Below are 23303 nucleotides of genomic sequence, written 5' to 3'. Positions count from 1 at the left end.
ATATGAAACATAAAATGTAAATCTCTTGACTTGCTGACTTCATCTGAATATATTAGTGAAAACCATTTGCATCTTTTTTTTTTGGAAATAAGGAGACATTTTTGTAGACCCACAAAAAAAACGATTTGATGATGACTAATTATGAAGACAAACTTTGTTCCAGTCCTTAAATGATAGCGGCATACAATGACAAAACGATAACACAGGCCATCATGAAATAAAGATATTATGAATATTATGAAATAAACTCATTTACTGAATACAAATTTTACAATTATACAAATGTAAATAACAATACGTACTGAACCAACAGCATGTTCCTGATATCATGATATCAAAGGTATTATAGATGTGTGTGTTACAATGAAAGGCTACAGACATCTGATGTAATTGCAGACATTTTGTACATAGCATCAAGTGCAATTATACAACATACGTACACGTGTTTTTTGAAAAATATATATACACACTATACAAAAAGAAATCAATACCGCTCACTGTCACTTTTCTGCAAATACATTTTGGTTGGTACAGTATGTGCACAGCAACTTGATTTAACATCAACACCTTGGGTGTGACTTCAACACCTTTGAGAGTTTGGCAAATGACCTGCACCTGAACTTCTTTGTATTTACAGTTGATGCTCATTTGGCGAGGAGTCAGGATCAGCGTGTGTGTGTGTGTGTGTGTGTGTGTGTGTGTGTGTGTGTGTGTGTGTGTGTGTGTGTGTGTGTGTGTGTGTGTGTGTGTGTGTGTGTGTGTGTGTGTGTGTGTGCGTGCGTGTGCGTGCGTGTGCGTGTGTGTGCGTGCGTGTGCGTGCGTGTGTGTGTGCTTGTGTGTGTGTGCGTGGATGTGTGTGTGTGTGTGTGTGCGTGTGCGTGTTTGCATGGGTGTGTGTGTGTACTGTATATATGTGTGTGCGTGTGTTTGTGTCTGTGTCTGTGTCTGTGTCTGTGTGTCTGCGTGTTTGTGTTTGTCAGTGTGTGTTTGTGTGGTAGAGCATATGCCACAAAGCCCTGTCATTTCCAATAGGCCATCAAAGACAACTTCTGGTTGCGCAGCCCTCCAAAAATAGCCCAAGTGAGTCACGGGGACACAGAGGTGATCGTTCCTGCCCCTGTTGCCCTGCGTTGTTCCGCTCAGAGGTCCGCGCTGCGCCCGTCGCCCGTCCGCCTCCCACTCTTCCAATACCAATCAGCTCCACTTTACCTTTTCATCCACAGTTACACAATCCCCCGAGTGCCGAGCCGTATCGACTGCTCACCTCTGACGGTTTTGACTGAGTGAGGAGGGGGAGGGGAGGGGAAAAAAATCAAAACAATAAAATGAAAAAAATAAAACCCTCCCGTTTCCAAGAGCCTGAAGCGCACCACTGGGCTATTCTGCCTCACGCCTTTAGTCATGGCTGGATTGGCCATAGGGCATACAGGGTATTTGCCCGGTGGACTGTGGATGATTTTGGCCAGACCCTGTCCTCAAATGTGTCAGTGCTCATTCTGCTACAGCTGGCCTATCCCAAACAGTCAGATGTAAATAAAGCATTCTTGGGTGTTGAGGTCAGCTTAGCTCTTATTAGATGACTGAAAAATGTTGTCACAGGCTTCATTGTCTCTCAATACCTGGTGAACCCGTTTTTCACTCCCAGTCCAAACCTGGCTGTAGTGTAGTGTAGTGTCTTTATTATTAGAGCCTTGTGCACATTGAATGAAATGACCCAACCCCCACCCACTCATACCTGCTTTACATGCACTGAATGGAAAGTGTCTGACGCCATGTGAAAAAAGGCCTATTCTTTACCGCACAAAGATTGGTGTTTCTCACCTATACCGCGGAAACGGTAATTCTTCACCATAGCGAACAGCGTTTCTCAACGTTACAAATATCAGCGCTTCTCACCTATACCTTGAGGAACAGTAATTCTTCACCGCCGTCCAAAGATCAGCGTTCCTCCACCTTTATACCCGCAGGGCCTCGTGCACGCCCACGGCCGACAGGCGGCGGTTGATGTTGCGGTAGCGGCAGCGCAGCAGGTCCCGGTAGGTGGAGCGCAGGTCGCGGTTGAAGAAGGCGTAGATGAAGGGGTTCATGAGGGAGTTGGCGTAGCCCAGCCAGAGCAGCGTGCGCTCCAGCCAGATGGGCACGCAGCTGCACTGCACGCCGCAGACGAACGGCCGCACGGTGGTCAGCGTGAAGAAGGGCAGCCAGCAGATGCTGAAGACGCCCACGATCACGCCCAGCGTGGTGGCCGCCTTCTGCTCGCGCTTGAAGATGGAGATGTTCTGCCGCTTGCACGAGAGGAGCCGGGAGAGCGCCGCGCACTCCTCCACCACGCCGCTGCCCGAGGCTGCCGCCTTCAGCCCTTGCATCTTCAGCGCCGGTTCGCTGCCGCCGCCGCCGCCCGACGCCGCCACCGTGGGGATCAGCTCGTCGCCCGCCCGGCGCGAGAACTCGATGGAGCGGTGCTTGAGGCCGCTCTTGCGCGCCGCCTTGAAGATCTTGTAGTACATGACCAGCATGACCAGCATGGGGATGTAGAAGGCCACCGCCGTGGAGTAGACGGTGTAGCTGAGGTCCTGGCTGATCAGGCACACGTCCTCAGTGTGCACGTTCTTGGCCCAGCCGCAGAAGGGCGGGATGGTGATGGAGGCGGACACCAGCCACACGCCCAGGATCATCTTGGCCATCAGCTGGCCGTTCTGCCGGGCCGGGTAGGTCAGGGGTCGAGTGATGCCCAGGTATCTGTGACAAAGAGGGGGAAGAGGGGGAGGGGGAAGAAGGAAAAAAAGGGGAAAACATGACATGACTTGTTGAGTCTTGGCCTTCTGAGAACAAAAAAAGACTTTGAGAAAATGTCAAGAGGTGATGAGGGGTTCAAATTCCCGGAATATCTGGTCCAGATGAGCCGAACAAGACGCTATCACTTTTGTCATGCCTCCAGGCTCTTTGGGTGGATTTTCTGACTCCAGATGTTACAGAGGAATAGAATAGGCATGATACATGACTGTGTATGCTAACCTAAACCATAAACATAGTTTTTTAAACCTGGCTTTCCCAAGCTCTGAGACGTAAAGATACTATGTACTGTGGCATTTTCAAGATAAATGAATCATCGTAAGTTGACAGATGGTGAAATGACTCATTTATGAATGTTCTCTCGGTAACCCCAGCGGTCTTAGCATACAGTAAAAATGAGTGCGGGCACACACACACACACACACACACACACACATACACACACACACACTGCAATTTGGCTTCGTGAGGTAACTCCGGCTTGCTTGCTGACACTCTAACTGTTAAATATGCATATGATGTATGTGCTTTTGCCTCATGTCAGAGTCAGTGAGACAACAGTGATTTCAAGTGACATTGGAATGACTCTTTCTCTGTGTGTTTACGCTTTCACTATGGTAGCACTAGTCGCCATATGTAAAGTGACCTCTTTGACTTTTAAGTCTGTTGTTTGGCAATATAAGGACTTGAAAGGAAAGACTAAATCCAGACCTGTATGACGAGCCCTGTGAGAGGAAGAACAACTAATAGCTTGCATAGTGTGTTTTTAATAAGAGACCAAATCATCCCTTCTCATCTAAGAGCCAATCTGCTGACTGTCTGAATCCTAGAGGGGTAGGTGGCCTGCTGTTTCCCCACTGACCTCTTCTGTCCAGTGCAAAGCCATGTACTGTATCATGGTGTGCTCGTCAGGGGTCCGTACATCAGACTGAGCAGAGAGTCACATGCAGCGTTGGCCTTGTCAGCCATTTGTCAACAGCAACCCTCTCAGATATCACTTTGTTGTCACTGTGGGAGACTTCATGGGGGCGGAAGAGTCAGGGATTTTTTTTTTTAAAAGAGGAAAGAAAAAAAAACCTGCTGTCTTTTTTCCGTAAATGAGAACACATCTGTCTCTCCCGTCTGGCTGTCACTACTTTTTTTACACAGCGCCTGTTTCCCATTTCTCTGATGAAAAAACTGTGACATTATCAACTGCCTGCCACTGAAATTTTAACAACTGCAGTAGTTGGAGTCAAAATACTGTCTACAAAAGCAATACAGACCATCAAAATCCAGTGATTATGCAATATTTAATGGCTATGGCTCCGTCATATCACAAGGTATCACTAACTGAAAAAAATACAGGCACAAATCAAAATTTAATAGCAGTGGGTCTTTCCATAAACAGAAATATAAGGACTAAATGAGTCTTTCCATGTACTCATGATCACAACACCCTTATTATATAATTTCAGGTCAGGTCAGATTACATTTCAGATTTCATTTCATTTCACAATAACACTAAATAATAATTCTATGGATGCATTTTTGATTAAGTTGATGACTCTGTGGTTTGGGGTCAGCCGTTATGTTCTCACAGCCCATTGGTCCCACAGCCCATTGGTCCCACGGCTTATTCTTGCTGCTCCATGTTAAAGAAATTATTCAAATATAGGCACTATGTTCCACAACTCCATGCTCCCACATTTCCGAGTAACCTAAGAGAACATGCCTCCCCGCCATGGGACATAGGGCCTAAATTCGAATAGATTCTTAGAAATGTGAGAACATGAGCAGCAGGAATAAGCTGTGGGACCAATGGGCTGTGGGACCAATGGGCCTAAAAAATTATGTTAAAAGTCTTAGTGATGTGGGACCAATGGGCTGTGGGACCAATGAGCTGTGGGAACATAGACACGCTCCCTGTGGTTTTAGCCTTTAATCACGTCGTTAGCTTGTGCCATTGAAGTTGTAACAGCTATCTGCATGATCAGGTGAAATACGAAAGGTTTGTATAAGATGTACAACCTGTCGCGTAGGATTTAAATATGGCAAGAAGCAAGTTTGTGAGACAAACTGATGAAAGAACTTGAAAACAATAGGACATGGAGATGCTAGATGTAATATTCCACTAAATCTATAGAGGTAAGCCTTTAGCCATCATGATGCAGTGTTCTGTTTGAAATAAAGTAGTCACATGTTACCTCATGCAAACATAATAAAAGCAACTCTTGACATGCAGACAGCGCACAACCACATGCAACTATCATGCTAAGTACATGTTACATAATATTCTTCCTCACATCTTGAAATGACACTTCTAAGAACAGCAATCCTTTCTTACGTCTCGTGTCATCCAAGAGACTTTTTGGACGCAAAAAGACATGTCATTCATGCAGATGTTTTCCCCACTGAAAACGGTCTTTTCTACAATCGCTTTGTATATGGATCACATTTGACTACCTGCTGAATACTCAAAAATAAAATGCATCGTAGATTTTTAAAGGTCATGAGGATCGAGCCATAACATCCCCATATTGAATACTTGACAATCAGCCCCTTCGGTTTTGTTATTCTATGGATTACTCGCAACCGTGGGATGTGTCAAAAGACGAGACACTCTCGTGCTTTCCCTGTGGACCGTGATAGTGGTGTTGATGGCACATTTTCCCATCAGGCCTAATGGAAAATCTATTTTTATGTTGACTACTAGACAGCAGCACCAGCAGCAGGAGGAGGACGAGAGGAGGAACTTGTGCTTAAGTGAAAAGCACCAAGCTACCACTCAGCCTCTTGCCAATGGCTACCGGGCCTTTAGTGGATCTCCGTCACCCAGAGGCCATGTATCCAAAACACTGTGAAATATTTAGACTGTATGGTGTGCACTGCGCAAAAGTGCCTGTCTCTGGACAGCGGAGCACTAGTAGGCTAAATGCTAGTGAGCACTGCAGCACAGCTTGACTGCTAGTGTGTATCTAATGCAGAGGTTCCCAACCTATTCCAACTTGGGGCCCACTTGAAATTTTCAAAAATGTCAAGGGCTCTTGTCTGATTCAAATAATGATACAGCTCAGATAAGTAACCATGTGGAAAATATTATTTGGATTTTTTGAAAATCGCCCACTTGGAATACCTTCAAGGCCCACCAGTGGGCCCAGGCACACAGTTTAAGAATCACTGATCTAATGGACGCATCTAGGCTTCAAATTAGTCCGTATACACACGTTAGAGTATATATTTAGAATATCACCTCTCATAATATCTATTAATATCCATGAAGGCACTCTGCGCTGCCTTTCTTTATCCTCTCCCGGTGGTGCTGCTTACGGTTAAGAGCTGCCGTGGGTGAGGGAGGGGGAGGAGGAGTAGTGTTGAGCGGCATCTCCATCCTCCTTCCTCACTTCACATAAACTCAAGAGTGTGAGTCATCCTTAAGTGGTTCAGGTTGGTGGAGAGAAAACCTCAGCCACCAGGGACGGAGCTAAAGGGGGGCATTTGCCCCTGGGCCCAGGACCCTCCAGTATTTAGTCTTTTTCACGTGACTTCACACAACTTTCATTAAACATAAACATAAACCTCACTGTTTTTCGAAGGAAATTGGTAGTCATTTTTCCTGCTTCAGTTCGAAAACAGAACTTGTCTGACGTCACTAGGTGAACAAGGCTACCTGGTGGTGGGGGTCCTATTATGACCTTGGCAGGTTGCACATAGGGCCCTATCAGTGTTTCGCCCTGGGGACCTGTGACCACCACTGTTGACCATCCCCACACCACCCCCACCCCACTCCACCTAAACCTCAATGTCCCCAACCAACACTGCTCCTCCACTCCTCCAGAGAAGTCCCCAAAGCATGAAGCTGCATACACAACAAGCTGCTCCTCTTCTGTCACACACTAACCCACCCACCAAAGGAAGCCGACAGGGGGCGGGGGACAAAGGGGTGAGTTTTTCCGGGCCCAGGGAGAAGGGGGGCCCTGAATTAGGTCCCTATTACATTGTATGTATCAAGTTGCGTGGGGGGGGGGGGGGGGGGGTTCGGATGGTTTTATCTCCCAGCCCGGACAAAGCTGTCAACGGCCCCAACCTATGGCACCACCAGTTGCTTGTACTGTAGATCATCCTGCAATCATGACCCTTGACACAGGTGAGGTCTATTAATGCTCCAATGGAGCTTCCTCTCGAGCGGGAGCTCCCCTGAGATCGTGGGGATATGGCGCATAGCTACACTCTTCTCGCTTCTCACTCAGGCCTGTGCAACGAAGCCTGCACTGAAAGATGCGTGATGATGAGCGAGGCCAGTCTGACCTTCTCTTCTGTGCAGTCGGTTGTGAATTGGCTGCATGGTCACAGCCAGCTTGTCGGCCACTATAGGCTATAGCTGAAGAGTTCTCCAAAGGCGTAAAGAAAGCCACTGAACCAGGTGCTGGTGAAGCACACACATACTGTAAGTAATCCAGAAAACCGGGAGTGGGGTGATTTGCTGTTTTCTGGATAACTTAAAGATATGTTTGTTTTAAGGTCTTCATTCACAGTTCAAGACAGTTCAATAGTGTGACAGGAATTGAGTGGGAGAGAGATATAGGGGACCGAATGGGACCTTGGAGGAATCAAACCCGGGGCCCAGGTTAAAAAGTGCAGTATGGTGCCGTTTGAGCTACAGCCAAGGTCATTTTTTCCTCACTCCTCAGTTGGCAGCAGGTTTATTGGACCTGACACAGTAGCATCACTGAAAAACTATAACCTGACCCAAAGGTCTAAGACTGAAAGTCGCAGTGAAATGACCGTTGTATAGTATTTCTGAGCACAGATATTAAAAAAAAGTTCTCTCAAAGCTCTCCCAAGAATGGCTTGAAAGTGTTGCATAATAAATCGACCATAAAAGGCAGAGGGTGCGTTCATAACTTCATAGAGTCTGTGAGAGCAAAGTAGTATGCATTTCCCAGGCCCCATTCACTATCATTGCTACTCTGAGCTGCTGCTCTCAGCTCTGTCTGAAGTACACTCCACAGCACGACAACAAAGAGTGGGCCTCCCTTTCTTTCTCAGCTTCCAAGAAGTGCTGACTGCACAAACCACTGCCTCAAACATATGCATGGCCATGAATGGAGAAACGGTAAAGGAATAATATATTCCGTAGACAATGACTTTTTTATGTTTCTGAGGAAATTATAATCGCATCTCCCTTTAGCTCTGAAATGGGATATTTATTTATTTTGCTGTCCTCAGCAGCCTGTTTGCTTCTATTGTATGGGCTGTCAGTGTTGCCTTCCGTCTATTCTTTTTAAAAAAAAGGGATTTCTAAAAATAGCCCATCGTAAATCACTGAAAACAGCAGCCAACCAGACAGCCAACCAGTTCAAGTCAAGTCAAGTCAAGTCGACTTCATTGTCAATTTCTTTACATGTGCTGCTGGTCATACAAAGAATTGAAATTACGTTTCTTACTTTCCCATGCCGACTAGACGTAGACTTCAGATGTGAACAATTAGACATATACAGTACACATACGTACATTACACCTAGAGTACCTATACAATACACAGACCTATAAAGTGCAAGACTGGGCAACAGAAGACATACATAGAACATATATTAAAAAGAGGTATTGTTCAGTTATGTATTATTGTGACGATTCTGACATAATGATAGTAGCAATGTGAAATAATTAAGCAATAAGCCACGAGAGGCCGTGAGTTGTGCTCGATTTACAACGTGTAAGGGGAGTGGGGCACGACGCGAAGCGGCAACCACTACTCACGTTGCTAGACACACAATTCACTATAAAACCTCAGGAAGGGGCAATAAACACCGCAGGAATGAAATGTCTTTGCAATCACAGTGATACCCACCCACAGATGGTGCGAAGATGTGCTCTTCTTGCAGACTCCCTACACCAACTGCAACATATTCTCATTACCAACGTAGATGTGCCGGGTCTAACTTACTAGACGCGCACAGACTCATTCATTTGGAATGGTGTGGGTTTACGCCGATTTACCATGGCTATCAGCCAATCAGAATTGAGAACCGGACCACACAGTGTTATATTAATAAATATATAGTAAGCAATTTGTAATGTGCAATAATTACATTGTCCTAATATGACATTCTGAAGTGGTAGTAGTATTGGCGCATAGAGATAAATAAGCCAGTTTGAATCAGAGCTAAGAAGTGTGTTGTGTGTATGTTTATGGTAACTTGTTTTCCAGTACTGTCATTCAAGTAACACACATGAAGCAGCAGTAATGTGTGTGTGTGTGTGTGTGTGTGTGTGTGTGTGTGTGTGTGTGTGTGTGTGTGTGTGTGTGTGTGTGTGTGTGTGTGTGTGTGTGTGTGTGTGTGTGTGTGTGTGTGTGTGTGTGTGCTTTTGAGTCAGTGCAGTGTGTGTGTGTGTGTGTATGTGTTTTGAGTTAGTGCAATAGGCTACCGGTAAAATGTGCAATCAACTTCCTGTTGCAGGAGTACGTGTTGGGAAGGAACAACACCTCAAGCACTCAAGCACGTTGGTGCGCATCCTGAGTTTGGAGAGTAAACCGACAAATATTTGCTTAAGCAAATTCACTGAACCAGTTCATTATAATTGCCATCTGTATTTAGCCAGGTAGGTGAGAGGGCACACCTATTTAGTCAGGAGGTGAGATGGCACACCTATTTAGACAGGTAGGTGAGACTAGGAGTTCACTAGGAGCCAGGCGGTATGGCAGCTTAAGTTTTCTCAACTTTCACAGGGTCATGGGGGTGCTGTGGAGCAGCGCGTTAACAAACTGTACCATATGTGGGCGACCAGGGTTCGAGTCCAGCCAGGGTCGTTTCCCAACCCTGCTCCTGTCTCTCTCTCTCCCACTTACTTCCTGTCATCTCTTCAACTGTCCTATGTAAATAAAGGCTAGAATCCTCTTGTCTGTCATATTTAAACCACCAATCACGTATTAAGCACTACGGATTTTCCGAGCATTACTGGACTTGCGCACAGCGATGCTTTGTCTGTCCTGTGATCATTTGCCAAACTGCTCAAGCACTTTGATCAACACCCTTCATATGAGGTGTGTAACACATCTGAATGAATAATAATGATAAATTAATAATGAAATAATAATAATCACAATATATTATTATTATTATTATTATTATTATTATTGTTATTGTTATTATTATAATTATTATTATTAGTATTATTATTATTATTATTATTATTAGTCGCGTGCACATTTTGAGGGGCAGGTGCTCAATGTGTGCTGGTGGAGCACATGTTCAACATCTGACTGCCTTACTAGGCATTATAAAATGCATTATTATCACATGTTTTTAATCATATCATATCAATATGGACCAAAGCACATTGTGGTGGAAAGAATTCTTTAAAAAATACCTTTTAAAAGGGCATTTTTTGTTCAATAGGGCAAAGAGGCAGGTGCTTCAGCAGTCCTTATCTGTGTACACCTATGATTGTTATTATTTTGTTGTTGTTGTTGTTGTTGTTGTTGTTGTTGTTAGTCGTAGTAGTAGTAGTAGTAGTAGTAGTAGCATAGCCGTATGAGCAGTAGCAATGTTCCTGGTTGAGTATTGTAATTAGCAGCAGCAAATGGCCAGCTGATAACACGCGCAACTGCTTGGCACCCCCCATGCCCTCAAGACAACCCAGTCTTCCTCTGCCGCCCTTTAACATCCGACTTCAGATTACACAGAAGGATGCTGTAATCAGACATGTTATAATAAGGTCAAGAGAAGAGCACCATCTCCAAAGGCAACAGGATGTCACCACTGAAAAGATTTTTCACTCCGTTGAAACCTGACAGTCTGGATTATGCCGCCAGCTGGCAACCCGTCCAGCGCCATTTAATAGGATCTCTCTCTCTCCCTCCCTCCCTCCCTCCCTCCCTTTCTCTCTCTCTCTCTCTCTCTCTCTCTCTCTCTCTCTCTCTCTCTCTCTCTCTCTCTCTCTCTCTCTCCCTCTCTCTCCCTCCCTCCAGTAGTCCATTGCTCTCTCACTCAACTCATTCATCTCTCTTTTTGTGTTTGTTGGGCCAACTGGAGGGCTATATACCCGCGCAGCCCGAGCAGCCATTCCATTACAGTACGGCTACAGAGCGATGATAATAACTGACGTTCACGTCAAATCCGTTTCAGCGTCAAATGAGACAACACAAAGTGAAGGCTGACAACTACAGCCAACTCATAGTCCAATCACAATCATGCGAGTAAGCACACAGAAGAAATGACAAATCAGACCAGCAAGTTAAAAAAGGACCAGGATCTATGGGGTGTGAACACATTACAACTATATAAATTATGAGTTGAGCTGACAGTGGCTTACATGTGCTAAAACCACACAGTGATGGGTGATCGGGACAGTAGTTAAGTTTTACATCCATGCTGTATAACAACCATAGTTTAATGTACACACACAAACATTCACAAACACTAGCAGACACACGTGTCATGCACACACAGATGCGCGCAGAGTAGACACAGATGTGCGCGCACACACACACATAAGCACAGGCTCACTCACACACACACACACGCGCGCGCGCACGCGCACACACACACACACACACACACACACACACACACATACAGACACACACACACACACACACACACACACACACACACACACACACACACACACACACACACACACACACACACACACACACAGCCATCTGTCTGCCATTTGTCTGTGTAACTGGCTGTAAAATAAATTCCCCGGGGTAAATGCATTCTAAAATTAATTCAAATCCACACAGAATGCTTAATCTTTATCAAGGGATATGGCCATACATTCATTTCGCTACTAATTTGTGTTTGTATCATTGCATGCCCGCAAGTCCCAGAAAATTAAAAATATTCTTCATACATCAAACTGAATTTGAGGATCTGTTTATCTTACTGCTTGAACATGGACAGTTTGAAAGGAAAACCAGCCTCTGTGAAAGAATCCAAATGGGAAACATTAAGTATTCACATAGATGTACAGTGTCTGCTGTTATGAACACTGTCAAAATGCCTTCTCCATTTACTGTATTTAAGCCAGTGGCTCCCAACTAAACCCCGAAAGACAAAAAAAACATGTCAGGAATACAGACATAGAGGTAGGTAGCCACCCAAGTTTGACCTCGGAACATCTGACATTGTTTGTGGCCCGATTTGCTCCATTCGTTATGGACGACCTTCAAGTGACCCCTTTTTTCCCCCAGCCAATAGCCCAGACATGTGCCTCCCCAACCCCTGCCGCTGATGCACATATCCGGCCCATCGGGATATACTAGTGATGCCAGTGTTGCTTTTAATAATTCAAAGGAAAGTGATTCGAGAACAGAAATGGTACAAGTTTAAAAATCAGCCATGCAACAAAGTGCATGCATGGTTGCAGCCATGCCTGAGGATCCTTATTATACATGGTCATCTTAACTAAAGAAGTTGAGTTGAAGGCAACTGGACATCTTCTTGTATCTCGAAGACAAATTAAGAACGGGGAAGTTGGGGCAGCCTTGGCCTAGTGGTTAGAGAGTTGGTCTTTCAATCTGGGGGTTGTAGGTACGAATCCCACCTGACCTTGCCCTAACACTTCCATCCATGGCTGAAGTGCCCTTGAGCAAGACACCAAACCCCACAATGCTCCAGGGACTAGTCTGTAACCGATACCCTGAAAAATAATAACTGTAAGTCGCTATGGATGAAAGCGTCAGCTAAAGTTGAAAATCTGACGGAACAGCTTCAAGCTACAAGAGGACGATTTGCCCAGTTGCCCATGGCTATAGCCACATATGAGGTAAGGGAGGTCCGGACCTCCCTAATTTTTAGAGAAAATAATATATTTTTTAATCTCAATTTTTGCATACACATTTACGTTTTTATTTACATAGCTTTTGTGTATGGGTGAGTGTGTGGTACCATTGGAAAGGTCTCTTTCTGCCCTTTCCATGTGTGTGACACGTGTGTGTCCCTGACCCTGACATTAGTTGCAAAATTAACTGGTCATAGACAATCAATTTCTTCGGCTATCCTGCTACATACAGGCCATGTCATATACTGACAGAATATTTATGCCAATTGATAAATATCAATATTACTTAAAAGTAGTTTAAGAGTTTGTCTTAGTAGTTATATCCATAATTTATTGTTCCCATTCACAAGTGTTACCGTTTCTATTTATCACCGCCTTCTAGTTCTGAGTATACTTGTTCAAAATGGCAGAAATCTATATTCTTCATACTTCCATACTTTTCTTTACTTTGTCAGTGCAGTAGATGTTAGTTTATCCAAGTTGTGAATGGGCATGCATTTTCAAAATAAATGACAAAAATGGCATATTCNTTTAAAGGTCCACTGTATATATAATATATATAAGCATATATATATGTAATATTTTAGTAGTTTATTTCCAGAATTCATGATGCCCATTCACAAATGTTACCTTTTTCATGAATACTTTGCACCACCATCAAATTCTAAGTATTCATTATGACTGGGAAATTGAACTTTTTATACGGAAAGTCTGACAGAAGAGCAGACGACCACTAAACACTTTTGATCATGCACGGTTGGTTTATCCCTCAGTATGCGCATACATGTGTATAGTGTAGACATCTTGAACCCCAATGACGCAGGCCGCCAAACACAGTTCGAGGTGAAGATGAGGACACAAACAAACAAGGCTGGGTGCTGCAACATCTGGGGCCAATCTGAGCTCCACCAAATTTACAATGCGAGCATCCGTGGCAGAGCGACGCACAGTACATCAGCGCCCGACTGACAAGAGACATTTTCCCACAGCTCACGGAACTCAATAACATCCTCCTCAAACAATCCTCCGAGCTGCAGGCAAATGTCATTTCAAAATGCAGTGGCTTATATTACGTATGCTGCATGCGACTCCCACTGAGAAGAGACCTGCGGGTGTATTTTTGCTGAGAAACTATTTAGCTTTGTAAATAAACACAACACGTGGATTAATGAAAAGGCCATTTTGCCATTTGGGGAATAATGGAGGGTAGAGGGTTGTACAGGAAACATGTGGGAGAGATGGGGGGGGTGGCAATCATGACCTCAAAAACTTCGGGAATCCCTGGGATTTTAACTCTTGTCCACATGTGGTACGGCACCTTAGCCAACTGAGCAACGCAGCCCCCAAAACGATGTGGAATAAAACGTTTGAAAAATGGCATGAAATTGGATTTGACAAGCGCAGAAAGCCGGGAAGCTAAATGTCATGTCTGCAGGAAAGGATCATATGGTGATGAGCCTCGTACATGTGTATGTGTGGGCCAACAGTAGCTGGGCTATGCCCTGGAAGCAACGCAACAGGCCAGGAGCAATACAAATATCTGAGCTCCGGAAAAATCGGGAACCCCATCCACTTTGTCAGGCAGCAATCAAATTTGAGCAGCTCCAACGACCCTGGATAGAGGCGTGTTCAAGGCAGTGACGTGGTTTATGCAGAGGCGTTCTATTGGGACTGAGAAAATTTTTGGTTTCAACTTCGGCACAGCCTTTTCTGGCCTCCTCCAGTAGCAAGCCGAGGGAGGCAGGTTAACCAGGGGAAACATTATTTGTTATCTTCTTGGTCAGACCAACATCTCGGTACGAGATTTGAAAGTCAATGATAATTAGCCAAAGCCAGGACAGCAGAAACGGATTATTACCAAGATCCTTGAGAAGCAAAAATGCCTCAGAACTTGGAGAGCCGAAATTGAACCATTAGTCCCCATGTACAACTAATCTTTGTCTGAGTGTCTGTGTGGGGAAAAGTGGAAAAAATAAAATGCTTTGTTTCCCACAGTTCAAACAATTTTACTACAATGCAAGTATATTTAGCAAAGATTTAAAGGCCATTACATTGTACGTCATTGTGTGTGTGTGTGTGTGTGTGTGTGTGTGTGTGTGTGTGTGTGTGTGTGTGTGTGTGTGTGTGTGTGTGTGTGTGTGTGTGTTTGTCTGTCTGTCTAGCTAAGCGTGTGCAATTTTGAGGAAGGATTAAAACTGATGTAGGTTAATACTTGCTTGAGGGAAATGCTGGCAGGGGAAGGAAAATGAATGACAAGATATGTTAGACAGCAAGAGGGTCTAATGTCTCACTCTTTCCCTCTGTCTGTCTGTCTGTCTGTCTGTCTGTCTGTCTGTCTGTCTGTTTCTCTGTCTCTCTCTCTCTCTCTCTCTCTCTCTCTCTCTCTCTCATACACATGTTGTTGACACAGTGAAGAATAACACAAAATAATAATAACATAAGTGACGTAAGTAACATAAGTCATTTTAAAAAGCTTACAAATAAAATACACACCTACTGCAAATATTTTTTGTGGTTGTTTACACATTTAAATATCCTTGTTAAATATCCGAGCATCATCATTTTAAACATCTGCCATGTCTAAATTTTGAATTTTAAACAACATGGCCTACTAGTAAGGTTAAGTACGTGCGTGCGCGCACACACACGCACGCACACGCCCACACGCATGCACGTACGCACACACACACGCCCACACGCACGCACGCACGTAAACACACACACACACACACACACACACACACACACACACACACACACACACACACACACACACACACACACACACACACACACACACACACACACAAACACACACTTTGTATATAGGATATCTTTTAACGAGCAACAACGCACTATATTGCCATGTTACCATAAATAAACCTTTACATCTCTCAACTGAAGCAGTAACTCCAGTGAACCCAGCGATTCAAGGACAAGGTCAGGGGTCCCTCAAAAGCACATAAATTTGCCTCAAGTTGTTATGCCACCGCACCACATCACATACATCAGCCCACTCCCAATACACTAAGTCTCGCAACTGTCTGGCATGTTATGTTATGTTGTTCACAACAATAGTATACCATGGCTTCCGATCAACATCACAGGCTCACCCTGCCCTGACCCGACCGTATACACACAGCTCTCGCTTTTTCTCAGGGCAGTAAACATGTCCGCGGGGACCTGTAATTGCCGCAACAACAGGCGACTTCCTCCGGAGCCTTCTGACCCTATTGAGTCCATAACGCGAGACAAGTAAACCATCTAAAATATGAAGACAAATGTCCACGCTGCTGCCTCCAGGGTGAGGCAGCAGGAGCAGTTCCAGGTGGAAGCCAAACTCACAAATCAATACAAGTTTGGAATGCGGAGAACTACTAGAGCTGTAGGCCTAAAGCTTGGACACGGGCAGCCTCCTGAGGCCCGAGGGCAAGTTTCAAGTTTCAATGTACTTTTTAATTGCAAAGATGGTGAATAAAAATGACATTGTGAACATATTATCAAACAAATGTGTTCTTGCTTTGTGTTTGTACTTCACTTTGATGGATGACAAAACTGATCTTCTTTTAGATACTACAAATTGTGAAATAAACAATAACACAATGCATGATTCCACTTGACCTTTTTCCATTATCACATAGATGCCATTTTTCTGAGCAAGATATTTATAGTGTAAAATCTGTGTTCAATTCATCTTCAACAGAAAAAAAAACACGCTTAGGTCTTGGGCTAAGTGGTTTTACTTCATGTTCACAGAGTATCTTCACAAATACAGGCTATCTAACTAAATATCTCTCAACGACAATTATTCCACAATGTTCTGCTTCCTATTGCACAGATTTCACAAATTGTGTTTTCTTTTCTTGTTTCGGGCAACACTACATCTCTCCAGCCTTATGCATTGCTAATTCCCTACATTTAGGCAACCAGGTGTTCCACCCTTAAAATTATATTTCCAAAATCATTTCAGTGGTTAGAGCTACTGAACTGCAATAGGGCATGTTGAGAGGAGTGGATAGTCTCTTCATAGTTCTCCATGATGACAGACAAATCTACTGGAGCTCTGAGCGCCCAAAGTCAAGGAAACAAGGGTTTGGAGGGCTTTGACGTTAATCCAAATAGTATATTTTTGGACATGCTCTTCCAAGAAAGAAATGCAAGGGCACTCTCCCAGAAAAGTAAAAAAAAACACATCTAGATCTTATATCGTATAAATAAAACAGCCAACATTAGCCTTGGTTGGCCCTCACCAGGGCACACAGTAGTTCTGAAATGTCTTGGATGAGACAGATCACATTTGATCAAATAAAAATAATAACCAACATGTTTTGGCATGTGTTTCGGCCAGTTTGACTGTGCCCTGATGAAAGCCAGCCAAGTTGAAATGTGTTGGCTGTTTTTATTTGATCAATTGATCTCCAGCTTAATTATTAAAACTGTTGAACTATGCCGGGAAAGAAAGTGCCTTGGAATTTTCATCTTAATAACTACTTTAATTTTAATAACTACTTTGGTAATTAATACAAGTCATAGCTCTGGAGGAAAATCACAACAAAATCGAATACTTTCTTTGAGTTCATAAATCATTGGCTCCTATAGAGCATGCACCACACATAACTTTTCACAGGGAGAAAGGCATTTCTGTCCTCCACAGGCCTGTGATAACTACACTCAGCATGTTTAGAGAAGTGGAACGTTTCTCTAGCTCTCCATGACAGACAAATCTACTAGAGCCATGGCCAAAGACCAGAGGCGATTCTTGGGTAAGACAGGGCCCCAAGCGAAAACTCAAAAGAATGAACATTGACAACAAATTGCCACTACTGTTAAAGTCTTAGTTGATAGTCACCATCTATAGGCATGGGGCCCCCAAGCGGCTGCCTGCCTATACTGGTGGCGAGATACGCCTCTGCCAAAGACAGTAACTACTGTACTTGCCATTGCTGAAGGAAAATTACAACAATATAGACAGTTTTAACTAAGTCATTGGCTCAGAACAAGATCACTCCCAGACCAAATTTTAGCATGGTTGAGAAAACTGGGTCCGCCCTCCATTGGGCCACACTAAGCAAGTTTCGAGGACCGGCTGAGGCTGACCACAAACAAGAGCTACTAAGTTTTGCTAAATGTTAACACGAATCCCATGCAGTATAGGAGAAAAAAAGTTTTCTATGAGCTCGTAAGTCATTGTCTCATTCCAGAACTAGCAGGCTAGCCTGCCTGGTCTCTCTCTCTCTCTCTCTCTCTCTCTCTCTCTCTCTCTCTCTCTCTCTCTCTCTCTCTCTCTCTCTCTCTCTCTCTCTCTCTTCCCCCCGCCATCCCTCCATGTCGCCCAAATCCCAGGTGCGCTTTACGACAGAGTGAACTCTTTTGAACGGTCCGTCTGGTGCTAAAATACAAAAGGGCCACGGTGTCACTGTAACAGCACACTTTTCATGGTGACACACAATGACACGGTTCAGCACACGGGCCCTGACCCAGACACTCTGAGGGGTCTCCGAGGGGACCGCCTGACTTGCAATGTTTGTTTACACTCAGGCCTTCAGCAGAGTTGCTCTCAGATATGTCATTTTACTGTGGTCTATTTACAGTAAACCCCAGCAGACTATTTTTATAGGACGTTCTTTCTTTTACTGCAATTTTTTAGGCTACAGGCTATCACAGTATGTCCGCCCAGGGGAGCCGACAGGGGGGGGGGGGGGGAGTTGTCCCGGGCCCAGGAACAGAGGGGCCTCAAAATTGGGTTTTCATTACATTGTATTGGGTGAGGGGGCCCTTTCAGATGGCTTTGTCCCGGGCCCAGCCAAAGCTGTCAGCGACCCTGTGTCCGCCCATCCAGCTGTGATAACTCATTAGATAATCATCATCATAATAATAATAATCATCATTAATTCTGTGTATGAAAGAGTTGGGTATAGGCATCGTCTTTGTTTATGAACTGCTGTGGTCTAACTAATGGGATTCCATTATTCCCACCAGAACAGAGCAGGGTTTCCTCCAGCTCTATAGTTAAAGCAGCCACTTCGATTGCAAACACTTTCCACTCTGAAGAATGTAGCCTACTTTTTTAAAGAAACCAATTGTTTTTAATGTTGACAAACGGATGCTACAGATGTTTTATACTACTTTTTTTACTGCCTTGGTGTGTAGGGTGTGAAGTGAAAGCCCAACGACTCCCAACTCCCATTGTCAGTGTGGCACAGCACAACAGACAGGGGAACACTGCACACAATGAAATTGCATTTATGCCTTACCCGTGCAAGGGGACAGTGCTGGTGTGATTAATATTCAGTTTTTTTTATTTTTTTTAAATGTTCCTGTTTCTTGCTGTCTGTGTCTTATGTCTGGTGCCAGCGCAAACACAATTGCCCCATGAGGACAATACTACTACTACTACTTTACTATACTTCTACTAGCCTAACTATGTCCCATTGCAATATCTAAAATTGCTTTACAGCCTTCATTATTCATATGAATCAGCACAACCTATTCCTTCCGATCATGATAATTAAAATCGATTAACAAATGCTCAGAAAACACTGCTGAGTTACGCACGTACTATTACAATGCCTCATCCATCTCTCTGACATTCTAACCTTGACACTTAAAAAAAAGAATATATATAATCTGATAATTTGGGAACAAGTAATCTGCACAAGCAGACATAGAAAGATATCCAAACTTTATGAGATGGTGAGGTGTACAAAAAAACAGTGTACCATGTTACATCAAGGTAAGGGACCAGCTTGAACCTAAAAGTAGCTTGAAGATTATTCCATTCTTCCTTTCACTCTTTTGTAACACAACGATATATTTGGGCCTTCAGTAGGAGAAGACACCCAGACAGCTATCTGCACTTTCCTGCAAACTCCTCTCGAAAAATCTCACTCAAAGCCCTCTTCTCTAAGAGCTGTAGTTAAATATTCATCTTTGTCAGGAGCCGAAAGTAAGCGGAGGAGAATGTCCTCTTGAGTCGAGGCCCCCCTTTATGTAAAAGGTCCTTTCAAGCTCGGGGATTGTTCCGAGCACTTCTGCATCGGACCTGAGAGGTCCTCTGTTTGTCTTCCACTTGAAGCGAGGTGAGGTGAACTCATTTGGAGAACTTCAGTGGGCTTTCACTTTCCAATGCATTGTGTGGCCACAAGATTAAAGTTTTAATTCCTTGCACTCTCAGTCAGATGGACAAAGAAGAACCTTACAGAGAGGAAGGTATTGGAGGTAGGTGAGGTGAGGTGTTTTAACAGCTTTCAGCCGTGCAAATGTACAGTATACCTTGCCAAGCCTGGGAACCAGCAGCTGTGTGTTGACTTTGAATGCAGCGCCTCATCTCAAGGCAAGGTTATGTTTTACATGGTTGCTCTGGTAAGTCAGCCATAAAGGTTAGGCCTACATGGGAACAATGTATTTACCGCAAACAATCGATGAGGCAGTGGTGTGTGAAACATACTGTACGTACACTTCATGACAATGTTCTTGACTGTGTGCATAGCAACAGAAGCTATTTAAAAAAAAAACATTTCAACGCATGGTGTGAGAGTGTAACATTGTCAAAATTCTGCATTCAATATTAGATGTTGGTCCTAACCGTGAACGCAACCAGTGCCTGTAAATGTCACTGGTCCAATCTATTTAAATTGTATACTACAGGCTTTTTCTAGGAATTGTTGGCATGAGGGAGCATCATGGCAGGTTGCGGGGGTGAAGGGGGTAATTTACTAGTGGCACTCAAAAAAGTAATTTATATTAAAAAAAAAAAAAAGTATGAGGGTGCAACCGCAGAGGTATGAGGGTGGAGCGCCCCTATTTCCCCGTTCAGAAAAAGCCATGCTACCATGCATTCCGAGCATCACATGTGGCCAGAGCAGGTGTTGCAACTATTGCTCATTGAAACTGTCCTGTCTATTGCCAAGTTTTATCTTTATGAATATTTACTAAATAATAAACAAATATTTACTAGTAGCCTATGACCAAAGCACAGTGTCATTTTTCTGGAAATTCAAAATGGTGGCAATGGAGAAGATCCACCTTTTCATGTATGAAAAATGCAATTTTCCCAGTCATAATGAATAGCCTACTTATTTGATAGGGGTGGTAAGTAGGCCTTTCGTGAAAAAGGTAACATTTGTGAATGGGCAGCATAAATTCTGGTAACAAACTACTAAAAATGCTTACATTCTTATTGTCATATCTCTATTCAGTGTGCTTGTCAACATAATTATGACTGATCAAACAAATGAGCCGTTTGATACAAGTAACAACTAAAAATGCAAGTGTAAGTTTGCAATTCTCTGTTGGAGCGAGAGGAGAGAAAGACATGACAGTGAACAGAGAGAGAGAGAGAGAGAGAGAGAGAGAGAGAGAGAGAGAGAGAGAGAGAGAGAGAGAGAGAGAGAGAGAGAGAGAGTTGTGTGTATGTGCAAGCGTGTGTGTGCGTGCGTCGTGCGCGCGTTAATGACAGATCCACAATGAAAGGATCCTTTAGAGGAGTGGAGTTAGAATTGACAGCTGCTACCGCTATTGAACAGGCCCACATTTAAATGCTATGGATGTCAGAGGCAGAATTCCCCATGCTTGCCCTTTGTATGAAACTGCTTTCAGTCTCAGTGTCCGTGTTTTTTCAGTGTTTTCACATCCGTCTGACTTTGTGGAAGCCATCCGTTTAGCGCAAAATGAATTCTGCTAATGAGGCGTTGGGGGGAGGAAGACGGGAGAAAAGATAATCTAATCATGGCAACCGTGATCAAGGTTCGTCTTCATTATGGAGACATCTGAACATTGTGATTAATCACTTGAATTTACTCTTTTTCAGCTTGACTGGCACAGACAGACAAGATTGCGTCTTTATAGGCTCGAAATTACACGCCATGACAGGATCTTAGTGCTGATACAGTTTATCCCACATATCTACTCAAACCAGGATGAACATGTTGTCAAAACATTATGAGCAGAGATGACAATGTACCTCAAATCAGTGGGTCATTGTCTGACCGAATTCAGCATGTTATAAAGTCATATCTTGAATTACAATGGGTGAACTGAACTATAACTTTCATCAGCAGATTCAACACTAACCAATATATCCACCTGCGCAGCTCGTTGGTGAGGTTGCCTTTTACGCACACGTTTTTTTAAACTCACTTTGCATTATTATGAAATGATTAAACTCCCGTTGTAAACCATAATGTAGACGCTCTGCTCTGTTATATTGTGACAATTTTGCGTTTGGCAATGGCACTTTCATCCTACATGAGAACATCACCAAGCTATACAACGGACGGTGCAAGTCAGACTCACCGGTCCACGCTGATCACACACAACGTCATTATGGAGGCTGTACAGCACATAACATCCATTCCGATGAATATGTTGCAGAACACCTCTCCAAAGAGCCACTTCCCTCCCGTGAGGTCTGTCACAATCACAAAGGGCATAACTACAAGCGCAACCGAGAGATCCGCAACAGCCAAAGACACCAACAAATAGTTGGACGGTTGGCGTAGTTTCTTCACCACGCAAACGGCGATCACAACCAGGGTATTCCCCATCACCGTAACTGCTGTGATGACCGCCAGTAGCGTTCCAATGACAATTTTCTCCACGGTGCCAAAGTCGTGTAATTCCTCCCCGCACGATTTGTTCTGCATAATGGAGAGGTTTCCCGTTGTGGTGGCCGCGTTGTAGTTTGCGTGTACGGTGTTCCTAAGAACTTCTGATGCATTCTCCTTGCTTTTAAAAGTGAGAACTACACCTGAAAAATTCAACATTACGACAAGGACCCTTCGATAGAGTTGGAAGGGACACCTCGCCAACCAGCTCTGGAACGCATGGTTTACTCTGGCAGCGTAGACATTCGTTCTCGACAGAAAAAAGTGAGAAGAGTTTCTGTTGTTGGTGCAGCATCAGAATATGGCACGAGAACACTCTCCCGTGCTCAGAGCGGTCTAAAGGCACCGTGTGCGCTTGTGGCAGCTTCAGTTGTGACGTCCGGAGCACCGTACGAACAGGGAAAGGCATGCATCACGCGGTGTTCTCAGTAAATAAATAGGAAAGCAGGAAAGCTGCGTTTATAACACAATGCTGGCACGGCGTCATGGGTGGGCCAGGGTGGACCTGGGCCCACCCAATTTGGTCCTGGGTCCGCCCATTTTTTGTCCAGAACCTAAAATCTTTCACTGAAGGAAAACAATATATTCAATATGTATTATATATTCTACTAGTGTACGAAAAAACTGGAAAACTGAAGAGGAAATAAAACGTTTGTTTTGCTTTGCTTTTGATGCTCCTGACATGAACCATTAATCCGTCCCCGCAGCCTATGGCTATGTTGACAACTTTCTGCTGCTACGCAGCGCGCTCATCCCGAAACAATTGATAGGCCTACAATGTCATGTCAGATTCTATAGCATAATGCTAGAGAGCCAGACATGCACTCGAACATGCCGAGTGCCGAACCGTAGGCAATGATGACATAAAATAAAATCACTGAAGTCAATGTCTTTAAAAACAGTTGCAAACTTAAAACATCAAGGAGTATGCGCATCTGGACTGACGAGAAATCATGGAATGGATAGCTGTCGAGACTGGTAGGAAAGCTAATTCCTCATGCCCGCCGCGGCAACTTGTTGTAAAGGAACAATTTACTTTGATTACAAACTAGGACTAGCCTATTATAAGTTTCTATTGGCTTCATATGCATAGCATGGGACGGCTGTCCTCGTCTGTTGGCAATACGTTTGACC

At 44.0% G+C, this 23303-nt stretch overlaps 1 protein-coding gene across 1 annotated transcript; it reads right to left on the bottom strand.

Moving 5' to 3' along the window:
* Window positions 1-919: 919 nt before the first annotated feature.
* On the bottom strand, window positions 920-22528 carry htr7c (5-hydroxytryptamine (serotonin) receptor 7c). Its single transcript, XM_063194419.1, has 2 exons — window positions 21859-22528; window positions 920-2739 (listed from the first exon to the last, which is right to left on the bottom strand). Exons 1-2 carry the CDS (start codon window positions 22326-22328, stop codon window positions 1956-1958), a joined length of 1254 nt encoding a protein of 417 aa, XP_063050489.1. The 5' UTR covers window positions 22329-22528; the 3' UTR covers window positions 920-1955.
* Window positions 22529-23303: the final 775 nt, after the last annotated feature.

The sequence above is a fragment of the Engraulis encrasicolus genome, chromosome 3 (genome assembly GCF_034702125.1).
Source record: "Engraulis encrasicolus isolate BLACKSEA-1 chromosome 3, IST_EnEncr_1.0, whole genome shotgun sequence".
NCBI lineage: Eukaryota > Metazoa > Chordata > Actinopteri > Clupeiformes > Engraulidae > Engraulis > Engraulis encrasicolus.
Note: the sequence above shows the minus strand (reverse complement) of the source record. Positions and strands in the feature narration are given on the sequence as shown.

Coding starts and splice junctions, on each gene's coding strand:
- htr7c (XM_063194419.1), bottom strand. CDS start 22,328: ATGTTGAATTTTTCAGGTGTAGTTCTCACTTTTAAAAGCAAGGAGAAT. Junction 2,740..21,858: donor TGTGTGATCAGCGTGGACCG/GTGAGTCTGACT, acceptor TCTTTGTCACAG/ATACCTGGGCATCACTCGAC.